General features: G+C 35.4%; 1 protein-coding gene across 2 annotated transcripts in view; it reads left to right on the top strand.

The window, feature by feature from the left end:
- Hacd4 (3-hydroxyacyl-CoA dehydratase 4) overlaps positions 1 to 21,669 on the top strand; it is a 29,732-nt gene extending 8,063 nt beyond the window's left edge. For both annotated transcript variants that reach the window (XM_046467323.2, XM_046467324.2), the window contains exons 4-7: positions 4,750 to 4,862; positions 9,357 to 9,463; positions 12,198 to 12,323; positions 20,657 to 21,669. In XM_046467323.2, coding sequence (XP_046323279.1) covers positions 4,750 to 4,862; positions 9,357 to 9,463; positions 12,198 to 12,323; positions 20,657 to 20,739 — 429 coding nt within the window. In that variant the 3' untranslated portion in view covers positions 20,740 to 21,669. The remainder of the gene's footprint in view (positions 1 to 4,749; positions 4,863 to 9,356; positions 9,464 to 12,197; positions 12,324 to 20,656) is intronic.
- Positions 21,670 to 22,222: the final 553 nt, after the last annotated feature.

Genomic DNA, 22,222 nt, shown 5'->3' with positions numbered 1-22,222 from the left:
GAAATAGGCACATGCCAATTAAAACTATATAAAAATGTTTTAAAATACAAAAGAAAATTTAATTAAAAGGAAAATAAACTTAGAGAGAATTTGAATATTACCAATTCTGAAATATTTTAAGGGCTGTGTTCATACTCCATTTGTGCAGAAGCCTGAGAAAGCTTATTGATACGACTTTAGGACATTTGAACTCAAGAAGAGAGGAAATAGCCAAAAAATAACTTTTGTATGATAATGTTAGACTGATACACTTTGTATGATAGTGAGATATAAGTAATGTAAGAGTAATATTTTATTTTTTGAGAAATGCTTTAAATGTAAATACTTCCTTTATAACTGAATTAAAATGGATCAATTCCACATCCTTCCTTCCTAAACACTGTTGCATATGTATTCATTTTACATTTTTATACAATTCCTTTAATCTGTAAATCAAAACACTAGCAATTATTACCCTTAAATTATTATGCTTACAAAAATTTCATTTGAAACCAAACTGTATGAACCATTTCTATATTTGCCCATATCCACTCCTATTTGTCAAGGACAAGCTTGCTGTCTAAAACTCACTCCAAAGATGTCACAGTCACAGACTCTCCTCCTGTCTCTGTTCTGTGATTAAAACCAAGGGTACTTTACCACTGAGGTACATCGCCAGCCCTTTTCACTCTATTTTGAGACATGGTCTCACTAAGTTGCCAAAGCTGGTCTTCAACTTGAGATTCTCCTGCAGCAGCTTTCCAAGTTAACAAAACAGATATGCAGGCATTCCCAAGGAGAGTGTCTTACTCTCTTTTAAGAAAACAACTAGGTAGGTTTCACTCTTAATTTCTTTTTAGTTGTGAAGCAGGTGCTTATATGCATTGCTAGGCTAATCTTTTGAATTCTCATAAAATCACATAGATTTCTCTCAAGTTTTGAGAATAAGCTTATAATCGTTAGAGATAAAACTGTTGAAGATAGTGTTGAACAGTAAGATTTCCCCAAATTTGAAGCCTCCTGGAAATTAATTATACATATAATTCACTCTGTAAGTAAGGTTTTAGATTTTTCCTGTTTTGTACTTTAGATCTAAGGAGTTACTTAGTGTGATAAGTACAAACCTATATTTATAGTGTAATTTAATAAATGCTGAAATTGACTTTTAAAATTCATGGATTGGATTATCTATATAGAAAATGTTTTCCTCTAAATACACTAATCACTACATTAAATTATATGTAATCATAACTGATATTTAGGTCTATGCACCAAACACTTTTCTAAGTTCTTTATATGCATTAACACTCTTTAGAACAACTTTTTCCTATTTTTAATTCCTATGTGATAGACACTAAGCATTATCTCTAAAATTACTTAACACAAAAGTCAATTACTGAAGAACACAAAGGTTATGTAACTTATAGTAAAAATTTGTTTAAGCTACATTTGTTTACATTTTACCAAGTAGAATGCAAATACTGTAAGAGCAGGGATTTGGTCTTATTTACAGCTATGTCCTCTGGTACCCAGAACAGTACCAGTACTCTCCATAATTATCTATTAGAGGAAGAATGAATAAACAAATATATAGAGAATTATTTAAATGCTTTGATCTTGCAGGGAAAGTAGTTGGTGATTTTTTTAATATATAAAGATATTTCTGAAGTTTCCCAAAAGTTCACAGAATAGAAAGCTTGGGTTATCATTTTAGTAAAAGTCAGAGACTAAAACTAATTTATAAGATTCCAGAAAATCTCCTTACATTTGAAGTATTTTGCCTCTTTAGCACTTCAGCTTATAAAGTGCTACCTGCCACTTATAACCTAGCTTCATTTATTGTTTTAACCTGGAGTTTAGGATTCCAAAACAGAACATAAAAATGCAAAGTATTCTTATTTTGTGGCTACCATACATTTGAATAAATATTAACAGGTTTAATGTGGCATAAATGATAGGATTTCTACTATGATTACTACTACTACACCTTTTATTCTCCGTTTGAGTTATACTCAACATTACAAGACCATTCATTAGTAATAATCAGATAGTCCTAGGATTCATTAAAAATAAAATAGTGCTTAGTTCTCCAAATTGTAAATCTCAAAGAAAATAAGTTTAAAAAATCTTTTCCTCAAAATTGATTTGGTGTTGATTTAAGAAATCAAGGAGTCTATTGTCTTAAGGTATAATTTCAAAGGAAACTTTCTTTTAGAGAGTAGATTGTCTGCTGGATGTGAGGTTCTGGAGTAGTTCACCAAGTAACAAAGGTGAGAGTCAATGTTTCACAACCGGGGATTTAGAATTGCATTGTGCAGATCTTGATGCTAGACCTGTAAGCAAGTCACTTTAACTTAGTAAAGTGACTTTTGTAAAACAGTAATAGTAGCCACCTCTTACGGTCAGTATGGAGATTGAGATGCTGTTTGTTTGGAACCTGGCAAAAAGTAACCCATAAATGTTGACTTTTATCAACTTAAGAACATCTCTGCCTATTATATTATATTGTCATTGAGTGGCCAATTAGGATCACAAGTTTAAGGCCAGCCTAAGCAACTTAATGAGACCCTGTCTCAAAATAAAATTTTCTTTTTAGCTATGAAACAGGTGCTTATTTCCATTCACATTGCTAAAATATGTGATTCCGTGGTTAAACACCCCTGAGTTCAATACCCAGCACACACACATACACACACAAAAATTGATATTGTATATGCAGGAAGTATTTTGATTACATACCCACACGTATGTGTATGTGTTGTGGATTGTATTTGGGGGCATGTCAATTGCTGATTTCTATGCAACTGGGATTCCATCGCTAATATGCCACAGAACTTCACTTGACAATTTTCAATGGAGTGAGTCTCATCCTGTAGCTCCAGTCTCTCTCAGGAGATTTTCCCATCTGTCCTCATCACCTAAAGGTCAGCTTGACATCACGGACAGCTTACAACTCTGGAGATTTAAGATACATGTTTCCTGACCTGGGTATGTCAGTTAAATTCTTTGTTTCCCAAATTCTTTATTCGTAAAAAGGCGGGGCTGGACTAGTGTCAGAATATTTTATCTGAAGGGGACTCTAGAGATCACCTAATTAAGAGGTATCTACATTTTTTTCAGTAGTTGGCCATGTGATTAGAAATCTGTGTTGTATGCATGTGTTCATGTGTGTCTCCCCTGAGATTTTTAGCAAAAAGCAAGGTTTCCTAATTACCAGGCATTGATAAAATGTAAGATTGTGCCTCAGTACTTACAGCTTGTACTTAAATGACAGCAAGGTTGGATCATAATTATACTTGCAGCTCAGTAGAATTCATTATATAATTAAGAAACAAGGGTACTATATTATAAACACTGACCAAAGAAAAACTGCTATGTAGATAGTATCCACAGATTGACTCAGGTTTGAATCATGTCTTAATTCCCCTTAGCTAAGCTAGGGCCCTTTTGACTCACCTCTGTGGTCACACACATGCTGAGATAGCTTATACATGTGGACTTCTAATCACGTGACCCACTGTTGGCAAATCTTGGATTTTTCTACACTAGATTGTTTTCCTGGACAAATGGCCAGATTGTTCCAGTATTTTCTCCTTAATCAGCTTTTAAAATAAAGGCAGCTATTGAAAAACATAAAGCGAACCTTTTATGTTTTCTTTTCCTATGAGTATGTTCCTTCAGTCTCAAATCTACTTTCTTTTGACCATCAAGAGCAAAGTAAAATGTCCTATGAAGTGCCAAAAAATGTAGACTATACAGGATATGTTAATGAAACATAAGAAAGCACTTAATATTTAGGTGGAGAAAGAGTTTTTTTTTTTTTTTTTTTTTGAGGCTGGTAACTGGAGGTAAGCCAAAAATGTGTGAATTCTCAATGATTTGGAAATGCTTACTGAATATATGTATGTATTCCAAGAATGTGTTAAATTTTCTTCATTTTCCACTAGCTTTTGAAGGTTAGGATTATATTACTCCCCTTCTCCCTCCCTCCCCCAAAACTACAATAGCTTCTCTATTGGATGAAATTAAAATTTCTCGGCCTATCATTCAGAACCCTTTACAACTCAGCCCTAAACACATTTTCAATTTATTCTTCCCTGTTTTTCCCTTCTCTGCACCCTCCCCTACAGTTTCTCAGTGGTTCTTACTCCTCCCCAAACACCCTGCATTTCTACACCTCTGTTCAGACTGTTCCCTTTGCCCAAGATGCCCTTTCTCAAATCCAGTCTACTTGATACACTCATTCATTTTTTAAAATCCAGTTGAATAGTTGCCTGTCTTCATAAGTCTGTGTTCTTTCTCCAGGCAGCAAGCATCTCCCTCACCTGTGCCACCCCACCTCCACCCATAGCACATACATTTCCACATCAGTTATTGCTCCACATTCTCCCTCCACTATTACCCTCTCTGGAGCAAGGACCATGTTTTCATTACAGCATTTAATACATAGTGAACACTCAATAAAGATTGCCAAAGTGAATAGAAACATGTGTGCCTATGGAAAGAAAAAGAAATATCCTGATAAAATGTTATCTTTTCATTCATTATATATAATTTGGAAAGTACAAATTAAAAAAAAACAAACAGGAGGAAATGAAATTTACCCATAACACAACTCCCTAAGGAATAGTCATTATTAACATTTTGGTATACATAGTTCCAGTTAAAGCATACTTTTAAAAAAAAAACCCTCTGGATTTTAAAAGTAGAAAATTACTTATATGGCCTAACAAATGATCCTAATTCTTGACTTTGCCATTTCTTTGTTAGCTCACAGAGAGAATAGTCATTCTTTTTGTGGTGATCACCAGTCAAGAGGAAATCCAGGAGAAATATGTGGTGTGTGTTTTATTCATCTTTTGGAATCTGTTGGATATGGCTAGGTAAGAAAGCAAAATAATCTCTTAAAACAAGTCCAGATTGCTTTCAATACTAGTAATAGCTGCTTACATTTGGTTACTCTGAATGAGACAGAAAAGCATAACCTCTTTTCAAATTATTTTATCTTGATATGGAAATGTATTTTTAGTGCTTTCCATAATGGGCATATCAAAGATAATGGAAACCTACCGTGGTATTACAAGAGCAAATCAGTGCATTCAGGATTCCAGCACAAGGCTTGGCATAACACCAACTTGAAATAAATCTCACAGCTGTTTGCTAATGAAAGGCGTTCCTTACATGTTACTTTAACAAGCAAAGCAGAACTTTTATATCATTGTCAGAATTTACAAAGTTGGTTTCTGCGGACTTAGATATTTTAAACTTAGGACCTCACCTTTCAGGGGAAAAAATGCACCTCCACATCAGGTTTTGTAAGCAATTCCAGTGGGTTCAAACGACTAACTGAAGTCCTTTCATGGAACCCCTGGGAATTCTTGGTCTAGTCTTCAGTTTCCTTATAATTCTAAAACTGTAATGAGATGTGCCCAGACTTTTCTTTGGTGTAAGACTCTCACCTTTATCAGTGAGCCCTCATACCTCTCTTTGGGGAGGTGTTCTAACTGCCACTTCAGCTTTCAAATGAATAGTTTCTCCCCTACTTGAAAGAATTAGATGTGAATTGGTCACAGAATAGCCTGAGATTTTTAGCTGAGGTTATACAAATTCTGCTTTTATTATATTGCCAGTAACTTGGGTAGATTCAAATATATCTAAATAATGGGTTGAGTCCTAGAGAGAAGAATGAAATATTTTGAATTAAACTAATTCTTTGTACATAGTAATTTATTAAACATTTTTAAAATAGTTTTGCAGACTACAAGCAAACTTCAGTGTTGGTTCAGTCTCAGTGAGCTTAATAGACCCAACAGAGACCAACTTTGTATTGATGGTGATAACAAACTATCATGGAAATTTTGGATATAGAGGTCAGCAATATCTAGATGAAACCCATACCTACTACTTACTTGTTAAATGGTCTTAAGAATATCACATTTTTTAAAATTTAAAATTTGTGTAGTTTAGTATAATCAAAGAGATGTGCAACCATTACCACTGTTTAATCTAAGAACATTCTCCCATATCCATTAGCAGTCACTCCTCAGAAACAAGAGAAGAATGTCCACTTTTGCCACTTCTACTCATCACTGTACTGGAAATTCTAGAAATGGCAATTAAGAAAATCAAAAAGTCATCAGATTGGGAAGAAAGAAGTAAAACCATCTCTATTGGCAGATGATGTGATCTTATATACATAAATCATAAGGGATCCACTAATTTAGTAAGATAGCATAAGATTAATTAAAAAAGCAATTGCATTTCTATACATTTGCAATGAACTATTTTCATTTCTTAAAATGAAATCTAGAAAACTATAACAACTTCAAAAAGAGTAGTACTTAGGAATCAAAATCTTAAAAGATATTAGGAACTTATACAATAAAAATTATAGAACTTTTTTTTAAAAAAATGAAAGATCTTATTAAATAGAAAGACATCCCACGTTGAAGGTATAATTTCACTGAGATGGAAATACTCTCAAATTGATCTGTAGATTCAATGCAATCCATGAGAAGCCAAGATAGCTTATTTTTTTTCATCATTTAAATCTTTTTAAATTTATTCTTTTAAAATATACATGATAGTAAAGTGTATTTTGACATATTATACATATCAGTATGTGTATAACTTATTCTAATTAGGATCACATTCTTGTGGTTGTACATGATGTGGAATTACACTGGTTGTATATTCATATAGGAGTATAGAAAAGTTAAGTTCGATTCATTCTGTCTTTCCTATTCCCATCCTCCCTCCCTTTCCTTTATTCCCCTTTGTCTAATCCAATGAATTTCTATTCTTCCCCTTCCCATCTACTTTTATTAGTACCACATATCAGAGAACATTCAGCCTTTGGTTTTCTTGGGATTGGCTTATTTCACTTAGCATGATAGTCTCCAGTTTCATCCATTTACCAGCAATGCCATAATTTCATTTTTCTTTGTGGCTGAGTAATATTCCCTTGTGTATATATTTCACATTTTCTTTATCCATTCATCTATTGAAAGGCACCTAAGGCTAGTTCCATAGCTTGGCTATTGTGAACTGAGTTGCTATAAACATTGATGTGGCTGTGTCACTGTAGTATGCTGATTTTAAGTCCAAGAAGTAAAATCATGAATCAATAAATGGGATGGTATCAAACTAAAAAGCTGCTTTGCAGCAAAGGGAAACAACCAAGAATGTGGACAGACAGTCTCCAGAATGGGAGAAAATCTTTACCACCTGAACCTCAGAGTATTAATCTTCAAGATATGCAAAGAACTCAAAAAACTTAACACCAAAAAAAAAAAAAAAAAAAAAAACCCAAAAAACAAATAACCCAGTCAATAACTGGGCAAAGGAACTGAACAGGGACTTCACAGAAGAAAAAATATGGATGGTCAAAAAATATGAAAACATTTTCAACATCTCTAGCAATTAGAAAAATGCAAATTAAAAGTACACTAAGATTCCATCTCACTCTAGTCAGAATAGAAATTATCAAAGTAATGATAAATGTTGGTGAGGATGTGGGGAAAAATGTTCACTCATACATTGCTGATGGTACTGCAAACTGGTGCAAACAGTATGGAAAGTAGTATGGAGATTCCTTAGAAAACTTGGACTGGAATCACCATTTGACCCAGTTATCCCACTCCTCAGTCTATACCCACAGGACTTAAAATCAGCATGCTACAGTGACACAGCCAGATAAGATCAGCTTCTCAATTTTTGCAAAGAATCTAAGATTTGCATGGACAGTGAAGGAACTCAGAACAGCCAAAACAATCTTAAAAAAGCACAGTTGGGGGGCTGGAAGTGGTGGTACATGCCTGTAATGCCAGCCTCAGCAACAGCGGGGCGCTAAGCAACTCAGTGAGACCCTATCTTTAAATTAAAAAAATACAAAATAGGGCTGAGGATGTGGCTCAATGGTCAATTTTGCCACTGAGTTCAATCTCCAGTACCCCCCTTGCCAAAAAAAAAAAAGAAGAAAGAAAAGAGCAATTGGAGGATTCACACTTCCAATTTCAGATCTTACCAAAAAGAAATAATTATTATGAGTGTAGTACTAGCATATGGATCAGTCATGGAATACAACTAATAGTGCAGAGGTAAGCTACCATATTTTTTGCTAATTTTTGACAAAGGTGCCAAAGCCATTCAATGGGGGGAAAGAATAGTCTTAACAAATGTACTAGGACAACTGATATCCACATGCAAAAGAATGAAATTGGAACCTTACTTCACAGGTAAGAGCTAAAAATATAAAAGCCTTAAAAGAAAATATAACTTCAGATTTGACAATGTATTATTAAATATGGCACCAAACCTACAAGCACCAAAAGAGGAAATAAATTGAACTTCCTCCAACATGACTTTTAAATGTGTGAGATGCTTACCCATTCCTCTTTTTTCTAATAAGAGGGGGGTGAAAAGGTCCAATTTTTCACTGAAAGTTGTAAAGATTAAAAACTTTCATAACATGCTATGTTAGTAAGGGCTTAAACCACGGGCATACATTATATACACAGAGCATATGCAAAAACATTTCTGAAAGGTTACATAAGAAACTGGTATTGGTCATTGTTTCTAAAAACTGGAGTGAAAAACTTACTTTTTTCAGTTTGTGTTTTCAAGCTTTGGGGGGGTTTTGTCATGTATTTTTATTGCCTCTTCCAGTTGTTCTCAAAGTGTGATCCCTAGACAGGTAGCATCAGTCTTACCTGGAACTTGTAACACAAATTTCTCAGGCTGTACTTCAGACCGGCTGAATCAAATTGTGGCGGAAGGACCCAGCCCTGTGTGCTTTAAAAGCTACCTGGGTTGATTCTCATTGTATGCTTAAGCTTAGGAACCACTGGCCTATTCAAGTAGATAAAAATTTGTAGAAAACTTTCTACTACTTCACGCTGGTAGGTTTAAAGCTATCTACTATACCCCAAACCAGCTCCCAAGGCCAGTTCCTTTAATTAACTGATCACATAAGATCCACAACTACACCCCAAATAAGAATCTGGGAAGTCATTTTAATTCATCCCCCAAAGTTTTTGTTTTGGTTTTTTTAAACCTAGCTGCTGTCTGCATCAAATGGGGCTGGGCTGTTTAATGAAATTGAAGTCTCTAATCAAGGAGTTTGTTACACTCCAAGAGATTACTATTACATTCTTACTCTGTTCAATTCTATAATTATCTACAATCTACCCCATGAGATAAGCTAGAGTGACACAGTCCCCACCTGCCCTGACCATTTTTTAAAATCATAGAAAATAGGTATGTAAGTAATATACTTTTAGTTTTATCCCTGTATCTAGTTATATAGTAAGTTATTTTCTTTTATTTCCCAGACACGAGCAAAAAAGGATACTTATGAGCTCCTTGTCTCCTTGCAGGTACACTTATAGCATGTTATCGGTCATAGGAACATACTATTCCATCTTGACATGGCTCAGTCAAACACTGTGGATGCCCATCTATCCCCTGTGTGTTCTTGCTGAAGGTAAGAAAGAGTGATGAGGTGTTGTGGACTGATAAAAACATCTCGTTGTAATCGTTCACTGAAATTTTGATGATTAAATTATTTGTGCTAGTGCTTACCGTACTCAGTGTGTCTTTCCTGGCATATTTCCTTGCTTCATAAAGCAAAGTTGGAAAGGGAAGCAGCTCTGGACAAGAAACAAAGGACATCTGAGTCCAGCCCTTAACTTCATTAACTCACTATATGAATTTTGTGAAACTCGTTTAACCTCTCAAAGAGGGGTTTAGTACTTAGAGACTCAATGATCTACGGCTTTTACTTTTCATGCATAGGAATTCTGTTCACCCTAGGTAAACTCTTCTCACTTGCCATCTCCCATGCCTTTCTCCCTCTGCCTGCAAGTTGCCTCTACCTTGAGATGAATAATTGCTTTCTGAGAGAAGCCTTCACAAACTTCTCAACTAAGTAAATTCCTCCTACTATGGTTTCATGGATTTCTTTTTTTTTATAGGGCCTATCAGCTTTAACTAGACATTTGTATGATTCTTTGAATAATATCCAGTTCCCTAACTGCATTTTGAGCTCTATGAAGCCATGGGGTGTGTCTGTTTCTTTGCTTTTTTCCTTTCTCTTATGCACTATCATACATGCTCAGTAAACACAGAATGAATTGTTAGCTCCAATACCAAGTAGGTTAATTACATAACCAAAATATAAACCTCAAACTTAATAAAAATCATCAACTTGCAAAGAACTTGAAGATATTTGGAGTATATACACTTATTTCTGTAATGGATTTGGCAGACTGCTAGGGAGCTTTCTAAAAGACGATTAAAGTTTTTGAAAACTGAAGGCATAAAATAAGAATGCATGTTGAGGTAACTAAGGGAAATCATAAAGAAACAGATTCACCATAAAACGATGGTGATGTTGCCAATAATCATAAAGTACATAAAGACCAGTATGTAAAATAAAGCCATATGTTTTCTATCTACTGTTGACCAGAGAAAAGGAGCTAAAGTTATAATAAATCATATTAGATATAATTTTTAAATTTGCTTTGTTTTCAAAAGGAAGATTTATTAAATTTTGGAATAGACTATGTCAAAAGAACCTAGAGAATAATCTTCCTGAAAATCCATAAAACTGCCCTTTCTTTAAGAATGAAATCTCTCACTCATTTAAACATTAAGCACATTCCTTTGTTATATCATAAAAAACATTATAAAGAATATACAAAGGAATGCTAGGCTGAGTGTTGGTCAAAGCATGCAAAGCTTAAATTAGGATGAATACATTTTTGAGAGCTGCTTCACAGCAAGGTGGCTGTAGCTAGTAATAATTTATTTTAAAATAGTTGAAAGTAAATTTCTAATGTCTTGCCACCAAAAATAAATGAGGTGATGAGTATGTTAATTAGCTTGTTTCATCATTCCACATTTTATACATATATCAAGACATATACCCTGTCTCATGAGTGTATACAGTTATAATTTTTAATTAAAATTAATAAAACCCAAAATAAAAATTTTAAATTAGGGAATAAAGTAGATATATGATTAATCTCTTCTTAAAACTAGTGATGACTAAATGTATTCTATTGTTAATTCTAAGCCTTCTCTTTCTAAGAAAGACATGGCTGTCATACAACCCATATTCTTTTATTAAATTCATAAACTGATTCTTATGAAGTATACACAGAAAAAAATCTAGAAGCATTCATGACAAAATTGTCAACAGTTATGAATCCTGGGTAGGGAATATGGGTGACTGATTTTGTTTCTATATAGTTCAAATATCTCATAGGATAAGAATATGTAGTTAAGAAAACTAACTTTTGATAACTTTTAATAGGTTAATAACTCATTTAAATAACACAGTTCTTACATCTGGTAAATATAAGAAAAACATAATTCATATAAATAACCAGATCAACTGGTTCTATGATGAAATACTAGAGACTGAGGGGCAACTCGTGTTAGTCTTGGGTGGCATGTTTGGTGTCCATTGCAGATCCGTTTGACTTTTCCTATGTTAAAATAAGGTTGGACTCACAAAAAATTGCAGAACTAGTGTCTAATTACCCTGTACCTTTCATCCTTTCCCTAGTGATAACATCTCACATCACTGGTAGTGTTTTATTTCATGGAAAAAAATTATATATTTTATTAAAAATCTACACATGGGATACAGTTTCATGAAGTCTCCATCTTTTTGACACCAGCCTCCTTCTTCTAAATAATTTAGGCCAGCATTTCAGGTATGAGTTCCCTAGAAGTTTTATTAAGTACTAATAGGGCTGTGTGAGAGAGGAGGAGATAGTCTGAGAAAATGGGTGTTATTAGTCTCTTTATTGCAAAATTTCTCAGGACCTTTATTGTGCTAATTGTGTGTTGTACCATTCCAGGAGAAAAAAGTATGTAGCGTCTCCCAAGTTCATTTGATTATTACTCCTATTTGTGGTAAGGGGCACAGAAGTATTTTGAATTACCCTTTTAAAAATGCCTATAATTTTTTCCATGTGAGCATAATAGAGTACATCCTGGACAAAAATTCAGAAAGTCACACTGATGTAACAGCTTTGTTCACTTGATTATTCAGCAGAAATTTCTATACCATACTATAATGTTAGCTAGAGGATTCGGCAAACATCAGAAAACTGTCAGATTCAAAAAATTCAACTAGGGAGACATATATACACAACCTGGAACATGTTGAAGAGGAGAACCTTATGATGTCCTTTTTCTTTAAACAGCATTTGCCATCTATCAGTCGCTGCCTTATTTTGAATCGTTTGGCACTTACTCCACCAAGCTGCCTTTTGACTTCTCCATCTATTTCCCATATGTGCTAAGGCTGTATCTCATGATGCTCTTTATAGGTAAGCGCTGTTCGTTTTGCTTTATGAATTATTCTTGTGTTTTTTGGTTTACGCTACCATCTACCTTAATAGACAAGTTAGTAAAAACAGAAAAGACCAAAGGAGAAGCCCAACACAATGAACTAGATCATGTTATTAAAGCATTTGGAAGTTATAATGCTTTCTTCAGGGCACCATGAGATCAAATATATATATGTTTCACTATATAATCAAGAACAGTTTTGCTAGCAGAAAACATAATTATTATCTATGAAACATATAAGTTTTGACCATAGGCACAGATAGCTACAAATATCAAAATAAGCAGGCACTTCCTGATTTTTCCACTTAAGTCTATCTTGTTTCCTGTTTGGCCTCATATGCTAGCAAGAAAACGGGAGTTGGTGATAAAGACTTGAGAAAAATTTATGGAACAAACACAGTTGGGTGGGATTTTAAGATGGCTGTTCCTCCACAAAGAAAAACCAAAGCAACAGGTATATAGCTGCATGTGGAGGAAATGATCATGGGAACACACTGCAAGAGAATCTGAACATGTAGGTTCAGAGATCCAACAAAAGCATAGTAAGAAACAAAATATCCAGATGGGAGTGGTAGCCAGGAAATGGAGTGTCTTTCCTCTGCAGGGGTAAATGAGAAATAGAGTCCTAGCAAACTATCATTGCGGATGCTGGCAATCCTAGCTATTGGAGAGTTTCACAACCCTCACAGGCTTGTGGCCTAATTAGATGAGAAATCTGAAATCTGCACAATAGCTTTGCTTTAGAAAAGGATTTCATATCTTCTGGCTATGGCACCTAAGGTTTCAGTGGGGAGACACCTTGAAAAGGAACCTACTGTGTGAATTTGGGCTGTTGCAGGGGACAGAAGCCCCTGGAATATTCCCATCTCTGGGATGCCATTGAAATTCCACTGCACTGTTTCAGTGGGTACCTGAACCAAACTTGTCTTGTGAACTAAACTTGACCCAGTAGAGTGGGTCTGAATCAAACCCACTGTGTGCCCTGAACAGTAAGGACAGGTATTATGATAAGGAAGGGAATGGAGAGGAAACTATCCTCAAGAAAGGGGAGATTGCAGAGCTTGCCCTCTGAGATCAGGGATGTGACCAGTTGCATGCAGATTTTCACTAGATGCCAGGACTGAAGGCAGTCACCCATGTGGTTCCCACCAACCCTCCCCTCCCCCAAGCTCTGTGTATATGTGCCTGCCACTAAGTGGGTGAGAAAAGAATTCGGTGGTTCTACTGCTGCCATGCTCTCACAGGTGTGCTAGAGTAACTTTAAGCAATGCCACAGCTTTGGTTGTTGCTCCACCCCTGCCAGGAGGCACTCATGACCAAAGGAGGCTTTGAGAGGAATTTTGCCCAGGTCCAACCACATCTTATTCATGGAAACTTACTAGCAGCCACTATGGCTAAAAGAATTGGTGGTTAAAAAAAAAAAAAAAAAAAAAGCCAGGCCATTTCCCTCTCTCTCGTGAAGGAGTGCCCCACAGCAGAGGCAGAAAGGAATACCTGCTGCCATCACACAAATGGGATTCCCGCCACTAGGCCTTCTTACACATTGTTTGAACACACACTGCTGTCAGGTTGGGTGTGAGTGTCACAGGGATGCTGTGGTTCCTGCCACTGCCTCTCCCATACAGGACCTGAGCCTACACCATTGTCTGGCTATAGGATAAGTGCTTTAGGCCCATATCATTATGGGGACAGCCAGTGCCAAAGACCTTTGCAAATAACGAAGTCACCAGTACCTGAGGAAACCCTTATTACCTGATAGGGGCTACCACTTCCATTGTAGGAGAAGCCACACAATGTGCTACCTATGCTACACCTGGCTGAACTACCACTAGAGTGTCCTTGCATAGCCCACAGAGATCATGAGCCCCTCTGACACAAACATGGTATACACTGTGCCCAAATTCACTAATCACAGACAAAGAAGCTACAGGGAGACAACATGGTGCCTAGCTGGAAATAAATTCAACATTAAATAATAAACTGACATCCCTAGACATCTTTAAGAGAAGGTTGCTTACTAACAGCCATTCCATAAATGTGGTAGAGATATCTGATCTACCAAATGTCCAAATCTCAATTTAGAAATATGAAAATACAATGTAATTGTGTATCCCCCAAAGATCAGAACTCTATTAATAGATTCCAAGAACTAAAAATGAATGAAATACTTGACAAATAATTCAAGGGAATGATTTTTTAAAAATCTCTGAGATCTAAGACTATAAACAGTTAAATGAAATTAGGAAGATTATGCAGGATGTGAATGAGAAACCCAGCAAAAGGAGTTGAAAAAGAACCAAACAAATCTTGCAAATGAAGAACTCAATAAGGCACATGAAAATGTCAAAGGCCTGACAGACTATATCAAGTAGAAGAAAGAATCTGAGCTTGAAGACAGGTCTTTTGAAATATTCCATTCAAACAAGAAAAAAAAAATTAGGATGCTTTCAAGTTCTTGTGGGTGACATTAAATGAATAAATATTCATTTTGGAATATCCAAAGGTGAGGAGCTAAAGGTTAAAGACACAGAAAACATCCTAATTTGGGGAAAGACATGGACACCTATATATGGGACACATATAGACCTCCAAGTAGACACAACCAGGAAATACCTTTACCATGACACATTATAATCAAATAGTCAAAAGTCCAGGAACAAAGTATTTTAAAATCTCTGAGAAAAGTACCAAGTAATATTTAAGACTAACAGAAGATTTATCAAAAGAAACCCTGCAGGCCAGGAGGAAATGTAATGATATATTTCAAGTCACCTGAAACAATAACTGCTACCAAGATTACTATTACCTGCAAGGCTATCTTTGAGAAATAAAGACCTTTCAAGGATTCAGGATAACAAGAAAAGCCTTAAAAAAGATGCTTAAGGGATTCCTATATCCAGAAGTGAAAGAAAGAAAACTACCACCATGACTGCATGTAAAAGTGTAAGTCCCACTAGAGCAGAAGATACACATGAGAAATGGAAAAGATTCAAACATTATTATTACAATAAGCCATCCAACCACAAAGATGAATAAGAGGAAGAACAAGGAATATTCAAGACAACTAGAAGATAATTAACAAAAAAGGCATAAGTATGTACCTTTGAATAATAAACTTAAATGTAAAAAATGTAAATAGATTAAATTCTACAATTAAAAAATACAAATTGGAAAGAAATGGTGGCACATGCCTATAATTCTAGCTGCTTGGGAGGCTGAAGCAGGAGGATCACAAGTATGAGGCCAGCTTCAGCAACTTGGTAAGACTGTATCTCAAAATTAAAAGTGCTGGGGATGTAGCTCAGTGCTAAAGCACCCTTGGGTTCTATCTCTTGTTATAAAAAATTTTACCAGTAATGATACACTAAGAGATGAAAATATCCTGAAATTAAATCCTAACATAAGCAAGAATAGCTATACTTGCATTTGACAAAATAGACTTCATCAAAAACTGAGAAATAACATCACTCCTTGTAATGATCAAGGAGGTATCATTTCATTGAAGTTAAACCATACTAAATATCAAGTGGACTTAACAGACATTTGCAGAACAGTCCATCCAACCGCTGCAGAATACATGTTTTTTAAATCAGTACATAAAACTCTCTAGACCATACATTAGGCCACAACAAATCTTAATATGATTTCATTGTATCTTGTATCTTTTCTTATTACAATGGAATTAAAACAAGAATAGCTATAGAAATTATAAAAATGTGAAAACTGAATAACACACTTTAGAATAAGTGAGTCACTGGAAGTCAGAAGGGAAGTTTTAAAAACATTTATGAAACAAAATATACCAAACCTTGTGGGAGGCAGCAAAAGTGGTATTATGAGGGAAATTTATAGCAATGAGTTCTTGTATTTAAAAAGACTTTAAGTAACCTAATGATGTACCTCAAGGATTTAGAAAAAATAATAATCCAAACTGTAAATTAGTAGAAGGAAGAAATAATATAGCTCAGCAGAAATGAAAGACTAAAAAACAACACAAAAAGCCAGTGAAAAAAAGAGTTGCTTCTTTAAAAGCTAAACAACCTTTGCAGGCTAACTTCCTTAGGATTCCTAAATCTCGAGAAATAAAACTGAGAATCAGTATGTGGAATGGCATCAAATTTAAATACTTCTGCACAGCAAAGAAAACAAGAACATGAAGAACAGACTAGAGAATGGGAAAAAATCTTTGTCAGTTACTATTCCAACAGGGGATTAATACCCAGAATGTATAAAGAACTAAAAACACCAAACAAAAACACCAAAAATAAACCAAATCAATAAAAGGGCAAATTACATTTGTCAAAAGATATATATCAAATGGAAATTCAGGAAATGCAAATCAAAACTACACAGATTTTATCTCATCCCACTTAGAATGGCACATGCCTATAATTCCAGCTATTCGGGAGGCTGAAGAAGAATATAAATAACAAATACTGGGGAGCATATCGAGGAAAAGGTACACTTGCACATTGTTGGTGGAACTGCAAATTAATACAACTCTTTGGAAAGCAGTATGAAGATTCCTCAAAACACTAGAAATGGACCCACCATATGACACAGCTATCCCACTCCTTAGTATTTATCCACAGGAACTAAAATCAGCATATTATAGTGAGACATGCATACCAAGTTTTAGTACAGCTGAGGTAGTTATAATAGACTAGTAATAGAACAAACCCAGATGCCCATCAACAGATAAATGGATAAAGAAAATGTGGTACATATATACACAATGGAGTTTTACTGAGCCATAAAGAATGAATGAAATCATGGCATTTGCTGGTAAATGGATGGAACTGGAGAACCGTGAAATAAGCCATATCCAGAAAGTAAAGGGTCAAATATTTTCTCTCAGGTGGAAGATAGAAAGGGAGAAAGGAATAAAAATGGGGATCTCATGAAAATCAAGAGACCTATAGTCTAGAGAAAGGGGATCCCAAAGTAGGGGAGGGCATGAGGAAGTACGAGGGAAGAAAATCTACCTATGCCTATGTAGTTATATACCACAGTGAGCCCCATTTGTATGTAATGATAATGCTCCATTTAAAATAATAGAAGGGAGATCAGTAGAGCAAGTAGATCAGGGAGGAAGGAGCAGAGGGAAAGAAGGTACTAAGGAGATTGAGCAAATTATGGATAATTATAATGTATACAAAGCTAAGTGAAAGGACAGCCTTTTAGCTGCACTTACCAAGAAAAAGAGGATCCAGATAACCATCAAGATGAAAAAGGAGACATTACAACTGCTACCACAGAATTACAGCAGACCACTGGAAATTATTTTGAAAAACTATATGCTAACAAATTGGAAAATCTGGAAGAAATGGACAAATTTGGGGATACACATGACCTGCCAAACTGAACCAAGGGAATAAAAAACATGAATAGATCAATAAATAATGAGATCTAATCAGTAATAAAAAGTCTCCCCCTGAGGACCAGATGGTCTCACTGCTGAATTTTACCAAACTTTTTAAACTATTCCATAAAAGGAGGAAACCTTTCCAAACACATTTTATGAAGCTAGCATTACCCTGTTATCAAAACCTGACAAACATTAACAAACCTATAGACCAATATCTCTGATGAACATAGATGCAAAAAAAAAAAAAAAAAAAAAAAAGACTAGCAACCAAATTCAGTACATCAAAAACATGCATGATGGGGCTGTGTGTGGCTCAGAGGTAAAGCGCTTGCCTAGCATGCATGGGGCACTGGGTTCGATCCTCAGCACTACATAAATATAAAATAAAGATATTGTGTCCAACTAAAACTAAAAAATAAATATTAAAAAATGCATGATGATCAAGTTGTTTCATTCCAGGGATGCAAGTATGATTCGACATGCATAAATCAATATGTATAATGTTACAAACAGAAGGAGGGATAAAATATCATCTCAATAGATGTTGAAAAGTTATCTTGGAGACTGGGGTTGTGGCTCAGTTGGTAGAGTGCTTGCCTAGCATGTGTGAGGCACTGGGTTTGATTCTCAGCACCACATATAAGTAAATAAATAAAGGTCAATCAACAACTAAATTTTTTTTTTAAAAAAAGTATCTGATAAAATCCTATATCCCTTCATGATAAATGCCCTGAACAAATTAGGTATAGGAAGAATCATACCTCAACATAGCAAAGGCTATATGTGATAAACCCATAGCCAACATCCATACTGAATGGGGGAAAACCAAAAGCATTTACTCTAAGATCAGGAACAAGATGAGGGTGGCAACTCTGATTTTATTCAAAATAATACAAGAAGGTTTAGCCAGAGGAATTAAGTAAGAGAAAAAAAAATAAGTCACACAAATAGGAAAGGATAAAATAAAATTATTTATCTGCAATTGATATGATTCTATACATAGAAAATCCTAAAGACTCCACCAAAAGACTATTAGAACTCATGAGTGAATTTACAGAGTGGGATACATATAAAAATCAATAGCTTTTCTATACACCAATGAGTTTTCTAAAAAAAAATCACTAAAACATCCCATTTGCAATAGCTATAAAAAATACCTGGGAATAAACTAAAGAAGTGAAAGACCTCTACAACGAGAATCACAAAACACTGATATAAGAAATTAAAGATGCTAAGGTTGGCAAGACTTCCCATGTTCATGGATTAGAATTAATGTTGTGAAAATGGCCATACTACCAAACCAGTCTACAGATTCACTTCAGTCCCCATCAAAACACCAATGACATTCTTCATAGAAAAAGATCTTAAAATTTAAATGAAAGTACAAAAGACCCTGTGATGCAGACTTCACAATATCTGATTTCAAGACACACTGCTCAACCACAGTAACAAAAATAGCATGGGTTTGGCATGAAAACATGTACCAATGGAACAGAGAACACAGAAATAAACCTACACATTTACAGCCAGTGGAATCTTAACAAAGGTGCTAAAAACGTATATTGGAGGAAGTACAACCTCTTCAACAAATGGTGCTGGGAAAACTGGATAACACATACAGAAGATTGAAATTTAATCCCTATCTTTCACCCGGCACAAAAATTGACTTAAAATGAATTAAAGACCTTAGTGTAAGACTTGAAACTCTGAAACTTCCACTTAGAAAACCAGGGAGCCACTTCAAGCTATTGGTACAGATAATGATTTTCTGGATAAGATTTGAAAGAAAAGCAGATATTGACACATGGGATTACATCCAAGTCAAAAGCTGCAGCACAGCAATCAACCATGAAGAGTCAATGTACAGAATGGAAAAAAGAATATCTGCTAGCTTTTCATCTGACCGAGGTTTAATATCCAGAATGTATAAAGAACTCAGAAATCTTAATGTAAAAAGCAACTCAATTAAATATGGCAAATGATCTGAACATCTCAAAAGAAGAAATACATGAAAAATCATGCTCAATACCACCATCCATCAGGCAAATACCATAATACCATCTCACTCCAGTTAGAATGACAATTATAAACAAAACAAACACATGCTCGTGAGGAAGTGAAGGAACAAAAACTCTCATATGCTGTTATTAGGAATGACTACGGAGAACAGTATATATTGAAAGGAAGTTAGCATACAAAACAGATACTTGCATGCCCATGTTTATTGTGGTGCTATTCATAATAGCAAAGACATGAAACAAGCCTAGGTGTGCATTCATAGATAAGTGGATAAAAAAGTACACATATACACAGGAATATTATTTAGCTAAGAAAAATGAAGTCCTGACAGTTGTAGAAAAAAATGATGGAATTGGGGGACATGTTAAGCAAAATAAGCCATAGGCAGACAAGTATTTATGTTTTCTCTCAAAATGTAGAAACTTTTTAAGTCAACCTGAAAATAGGATAGTGATTTTCAGTGACTGGGAAGGGTGACAATGGGGGAGAGCGCGTCATGGGTAGAAGGGTAGCTGGATATGATCAGTGCGCACTGTATGCATGGTGTGGAAACATCACTGAACCCATTAATATATACAAGTAATAAAATTTTTTAAAAGTCTAATACATTTGCAGGAAACTTGAGATTAAAGAGTAAAGTTATGCTATGTAAATAAAATATACTCTGGATTAATAAAAAGTAGTTGAAATTTTTTTGAACTAATTTGTTTTCCAGGAAATTGGGGGAAAAAGTTACATTATTAAATTTACATTTCCCCAGATCTAACCTTCACAAATTCTCAAAATAATACGTGTTCCTCCTCCAAGTCTCCCTCATGAGTGGCTCCCTGGACTCAGGAAGCACTCTGTTATCAAGTCAGGGTTCTTTCCAGAGAAATGGTTAATCAACCATACTTACTTTTGCCACTTTCCTCTCCACCTTAGGCATGTATTTTACCTACAGTCATCTTTACTCAGAAAGAAGAGACGTCCTCAGAGTCTTTTCCATTAAGAAGAAGAAAATATGAAGTACAGCATTCCAGTGTGACCTGAGAAAAGACAGGCTCATGGACTTGGCTGCAGCAACTACTACACAGGAAGTATTCTAGTGGAAAATACCCAGTACTTGACAAAAACCCATGACATAACATAATCACACCCCCCCAACTCTACACACAACAGCAGTCTGTTTATCACTCACTGTATTTCCAAAATGTGTACTCTGCATACCCTGTTTCCCCCAAACTGTGGTTTTTATACAAGTTACATTTATATTGGGTGAAGTCTGATTGTTTCACTGTAAGGTTAATGAGAAAAAGGAAATTAATGGAATTAAGTTCAGTTAAATTGAGAAACCAGACTTGGTAACCTAAATTACATGTATTCCTTCTCACTTCTGATTGCCAAATAGCAGCAGATCTGTAGGAGGAAAGCACTATAAAATACACTCTGTCCTCATCTAGAATAATGTACTTCATGGACAAATGTCTTTGTCCCCAAATGTCAGTACCCACCATAAATACTAGCTACACATAGAAAATTAAACATCTTTCCAAGGCCTATGTTAGCCTTCTCAGGCTGCGATAACAAAAGCCTCAATCTGGGTGGCTTAAATAAATGTTATTTTCATGGTTCTGGAGTTTTAGAAGTCCAAGATTTCTGTTCCTAGTGAGGACTTCTTGGTTTATAGACAAATGCCCTTTTTTTTTTTTTTAAACACAAGACGGACCACTGTCTCACAACTCCTCTTATAATAATATTAATCCTATTTGGGAGGGTTCCACCCTAATCAAAGAACTGCTTCCCCAAGGCTCCACATCCAGGTATTGTTGCATTGAGGGTTAGGGCCTAATACAGGAATTTTAGGGAAACACAGATTCAGTCTATAGCATTTTGCACCTGACTTCACAAAATTTATGTCCTTCTTATAAGTGAAATACATTCCTTCTATCCCAACAGCCCCTAAAACCTAATTCATTCCTGCAAAGTCTAAAGTTTTATCTAAGTATCTTCTAAATCAGAGTAAAGTGAGACTCAGGTATAATTCATCTTGAGGCAAACTTTTTTTTTTAAATAAATTACATGCTACCAAAATGTAATGGTTGGATGGGCACTGTATAGACATTCCCATTTCCAAAGGGAGACACAGGTGGAAAGAAAGGGGCAACAGGTCCCCAGTAGGTTCAAACCCTAGCAAGACAAACTCTGAGATCTGAAGGCTCAGGGGTGATCTTTGACTTCCTGTTCTGCCTTCAGGACCCACTGGGGAGACATCTTACCCATCTCTGTTGGGGAAGGCCGGGTCCCCACAGCTTTGGATGGTCTCAGTCTTGTGGCTCCTGGCAGAATGGATCACTGTTAGGGTCCTTCTTCCCTGGTCTACATTCACAGCTGATGAACTCTATGGTCTCCTGTAAAATTCAAGTCATCCAAAACCAACCTTCCCTTTGTCTCATCTCCATTCCCTTCAGTTCAAACTAGCAGTGCTGGTAACTGATTACGTCTGCAGTT

This window comes from Marmota monax, unplaced genomic scaffold (genome assembly GCF_021218885.2).
Source record: "Marmota monax isolate L192 unplaced genomic scaffold, Marmota_monax_Labrador192_F-V1.1 WCK01_AAM20220418_F8-fsc00033, whole genome shotgun sequence".
In the NCBI taxonomy this organism is placed as follows: domain Eukaryota; kingdom Metazoa; phylum Chordata; class Mammalia; order Rodentia; family Sciuridae; genus Marmota; species Marmota monax.
Note: the sequence above shows the minus strand (reverse complement) of the source record. Positions and strands in the feature narration are given on the sequence as shown.